Genomic DNA, 4,453 nt, shown 5'->3' on the forward strand with positions numbered 1-4,453 from the left:
GTGTCATTGTGCTATTGGCTAGAGAACAGCTGATCTAAACAGCTGATATCATGATTGACAGCCCCAAACAATAACAAGAAAATAATGTGTGCATGCATGAGGACTGACGGCAGATGTATGGTAAATAAGCTATGGGCTTAGGCATGCATGAGTATAGTCTTCCTGTCTGAACTTAAGCTAGAGCTTCATTAGAAGTGAGACAAAGACAAAAGGTTATTTCTTCAGCAGCCTCCCTTGGGATAGCATGTTTTATTACATTTTTGCAGTGTCCAGACACATTGCAGTGGCGAGAGGAACAACCCAATCAGTGAAAAACACATGATATACACAGTTTCCTTTGGGACTCTAAGGCATTTAAGAGTCACGAGTTCCATTTAAGAAATGTCCAAGACATGAAACATTATTCTAACAAGTGAAAAATTAAAAGGAGTATTTTTTTTACCATAGACAAGGACGATTATAATGGATCATTTCTGCCCACATTAAATCTGGAACTCTAAGCCAAAGTCATTTTTTAGCAGAACATAATCCTGTAATTTTAAAATTCTTCCTCAATGAGACTTAATTTAGAAAGGATCATAATCAAAATATTTAGAGTAAAAAAAAAAAAAAAATGCACAATATGAATCAGAAGCTGTACATAAAACATTTCTTTTGACAAACTGTCTGAACATTCAAACATAGTATCTCTACTAGGCATCTAATTTGCTTCAAAATAGGTACATGCCCAATTTGTGTTGGAATAAAACAAGAGGAAATAAAAACATTTTTTTTTTTAAAACCACAGTGAGTTGAACTCGAGACTCAAAGAAATAAAATCAAAACACACACATTTCAAGCATTAAAAAAAAAAATCATTTAAAAAGTTAATCAAAACAGTTTTTTTTGTTTTGTTTTGTTTTTTACAAATAAACTATGTTTTGTGGCAATGGGTGCAATAGATGGATTTAATATTTGGTTAGTCAATTTAGGAGATGTGTCTGTATGTCCAGAATCTTAACAGCACATAATCAAAACTCAAATCCAAAACTTGCTATAACATCATTCTCAAAACCATTCCAAACTCTGAACTATCATCAGGAGGATCAGATCTCCAATGTTAAAAGAAAAGGACAATTCCTGACTAAAACCTTCAGAAACCATACACTTTCTGCGGGGTCCCCATGGCTCAATTATCTCTTTGCACTTGGGTTTTCAGGCTTTTCCTCCGGGTGGCTTTTCTGGTGAGCTTTCAAGGTGCGCTCACGGCCGAAGCTCTTCCCACAGACGGGACAGGCGAGGCGGCCAACGGCGTGAGCCCGTGACATGTGGGCGTCCAGCTGCTCCGGACGGCCAAAGCTCTCTTCACATTCTTCGCAGGGATGGGCTTTCCGCGGGGCGTGTTTCACCTTCTTGTGAGCACGGAGCTGAATCAAGCCGGGGAATGTGAGCTCACATTCAGGACAGGGGTGCTGACGAGCCGGAGGAGCAGCAGCATCTGCTTTAGGTTTCTTCTCCTTTGCTGGAGCTTGACTGTCGTCCTCAGGACTCTTCGTATCTTCAGTTTCTGATTTGGCTGCTGCTTTAGAGGGACGCCCACGCTTCGCCCCACTTGCTTTTCCCTTTTCTTCGGCAGCAGGTGCAGCTGATTCTGGTGTGCTGCTGGCCTTCACTACCGCCTCCTCGGGCGCTTCAGCCTCATCTTTCTTTTTCCGCTTCCCCTTTTTCTCCGCAGCGGCCGGATCTTCTGCTTTGGAAGGCCGTCCTCGTTTCTTGACGGATGAAGCGCTGCCGTTGCATTGCTGACCTTCGGGGTACTTCTCCTGATGTTCTATCAGCTCCGGTTCCGTTTCAAAGCCCTGACCACACTTCTTACAGCGGTGGGTTTTCGTGGGGTCCTCCGGCTGTTCTGCGGTCTCTACCTCTGGGCGGAGATGCTGGGACAGGCGATGATTACGCAACAGCCCAGCGCTCCGGAAGGTTTCATTGCAATCTTTACATACCAACTGTTTCTCCGGACACACCTGTCTTCTGTGGGCTGTTAGCTACGAAGGTGAGAGGTGAAATAAATAACAGAAACACTGCGTGAGTTTCAGAATGAGCTTCATACTTGTTTGGCATTCATGGTGATTTTTGTGTTTAATACTGCCAAGGACAATTATTTATAAGCAGAGTCATTATACTCACTTCAGAGAATGTTTTAAAGCTCTCCTTGCAGTGCACACATTTGAAGGGCTTGTCATCCTTGCTGTGTGTTGGCTGGTGCTGTGTCAGTTCCTCAGAGGACAGAAATGATCGATCACACACATAGCATGTGAACAATGTGTTTCCCTGTGAAGAAATGGGGGGAAAAAAGGGGCCAAAGTTAAAATAATTCAAGACCAAAAACTATGTTATACCCAAGTTTATCAGATTAACTTTATTCGCCATGTCTGCATTCTCCTGCTTACACTAAATCTCAATATATATTAAAATAAATATGCATCTCAATTTAACTAAACTTGCTCAAACATTAACTGACCCACCTTGAGAGAATTTGATTTACCTTGAATGATAAACTTCAGAATTTTTTTTTTTTTTAAATATGGTTACCATTTATATTTAATACTTTCAATACAGAATATAAACAAAAGCCATAATCGTTATAAAAACATATAGACAAACTGTTACTCTCAATATTATTCAATGCACTGATGTTGTAAAGTTTAATAAATGTATTATTACCTGCTGAAGCTGTTGCTTGTACTCTTCCCGGTGGCTCTTCTTCATATGCCTTTCCTTGGCTTTGGCACTGCAAAAGGTGATGAAGCACTGGAAACACTGCAGATTTTCATGCTGGTCTGGAAAGATAAATTGAGATTAGAGAAATCATGCAAAAGACAGCTAATCTTCCAGTGGCTCTCAGCAAACGCATTTAAAGCTGTGACCATAACACCACTTACAGGGTTGAACGGAGGCTGCAGGAGGTCCATTCAAAATGATGGGTTTGTGTGATTCTGCTGGTTTTGCCGGGGGAGCTGCAGGAGGTGGATCTGGCAGTCCCCGACCCATCACTATCTCTTCTATGTTCAAAATCTCAGAGTCCATCCTGGTGTACTGGCGGATCTTAACAGGCCCACACACACACACACACAGAACAAGTGTCCTGAATGCTGTTAAAAAAACAAGGCAGAAACAAGGACACATACGAAAGTACGGTTACTTGTCACACGGAAACAACAGCAGTTTGGTTGACAGCGGGAAAATAACACTGTAATAACTAATCACACGTTATGCTCAACAGATGACAACGAACAAATAATTTACTAACTTATTTAGAGTGAGGCTACAATAAAACAGCGGCTGATAGACAACACAACGTATATGACGATAGTAGTCCAGCTATTCCATAACAAACATTTAAGTTTCAGCTAATCTTGGCTAACGTTACACCTACGTTACTGCCGTTAAGGCCGCTAGCTAAGCTAACTAGCGCCATGAGAACCTACGAGCATCCCGCTACCAATTCACTTATTAAAATTCCTTATTGGGTACATCTGGTAAACTATAACCGTTTACAGAACATGTAACTGCTTTGGTTTCATGCGGGTGTCCGTAGCTGACGCTTTTAATAAAGTAGCAGCATATCGAGCGGGCTAACGCTAGCTAGCTAGCTACTGGTTAGCGCTAACAACACTGGCTGCCATTCAAAAAGCACCGAAGACTTTTCTTGCCTTTTTACATATCAAGTTTTAACTCTGATTGGCGGTTGCATATGTCTGACATTAATCATTAAGATGCACGTTCATAAATATATCTACATCTTTTAAAATAACATATTTGTAATGGAGTAGACGTTTACGTTACCTCTAGCCGATCTTTCACGATAGTTTGACTGAAAGAGTTGACCCTACAGAAGTACAACGGATAGATCGGACACTTCCTGTTGTGTGACAGATAGCCGTTGGTACAACTAAGATGGCTGCCATGCAGTCTTTGGTACAATCTTTGTATTGTCATTTGGTGATGCTTTGACAAAAATTCAAATGTAAAAAAATGGAACAACCGGGTTTTTCTGCCGCTGATACAGAGATACACATTGCATCGTAGTGATTGTAGCTTGAAACACAAACCTTACTTGGAAAGGACGCACAGTATTACGGTGTAATAACAGATTCTCATTCAAAATACCGCCACGTCGGTTAATGTACTGTATTTATCTGAAGACAATCATTTAGAAACACACAGTAAGACAGCTAGCGCTATATCTGTATGAACATGGATTCGTTTGAACTTATCTCACTTTCTATTCAGTCTGATTCTATGATTGATCTCCGTCACGTGGCCAAGAACAACTTCGTGAAAAGTACTTCGTTTTCATTCGCTGTAATAGTTTGCCTCGTTTATAATACAAGGAGTGCAAACAAGCGTACACAAAAAGATGTGCGTTCAATCAACAGTAAAAATTGTAATTCACTTTCATCCAACCATCTGT

At 40.8% G+C, this 4,453-nt stretch overlaps 1 protein-coding gene across 1 annotated transcript; it reads right to left on the reverse strand.

The window, feature by feature from the left end:
* Positions 1–213: 213 nt before the first annotated feature.
* On the reverse strand, positions 214–3,896 carry znf576.2 (zinc finger protein 576, tandem duplicate 2). Its single transcript, XM_068736451.1, has 5 exons — positions 3,826–3,896; positions 2,922–3,131; positions 2,704–2,819; positions 2,167–2,310; positions 214–2,024 (listed from the first exon to the last, which is right to left on the reverse strand). The coding sequence occupies exons 2-5, from the start codon at positions 3,064–3,066 to the stop codon at positions 1,173–1,175; spliced, it is 1,257 nt and encodes a 418-aa protein (XP_068592552.1). The 5' UTR covers positions 3,067–3,131; positions 3,826–3,896; the 3' UTR covers positions 214–1,172.
* Positions 3,897–4,453: the final 557 nt, after the last annotated feature.

Source organism: Cebidichthys violaceus, unplaced genomic scaffold, assembly GCF_023349555.1.
Source record: "Cebidichthys violaceus isolate CVI_PGR_0920_01 unplaced genomic scaffold, fCebVio1.0.p SCAF_7, whole genome shotgun sequence".
Lineage (NCBI taxonomy): Eukaryota > Metazoa > Chordata > Actinopteri > Perciformes > Stichaeidae > Cebidichthys > Cebidichthys violaceus.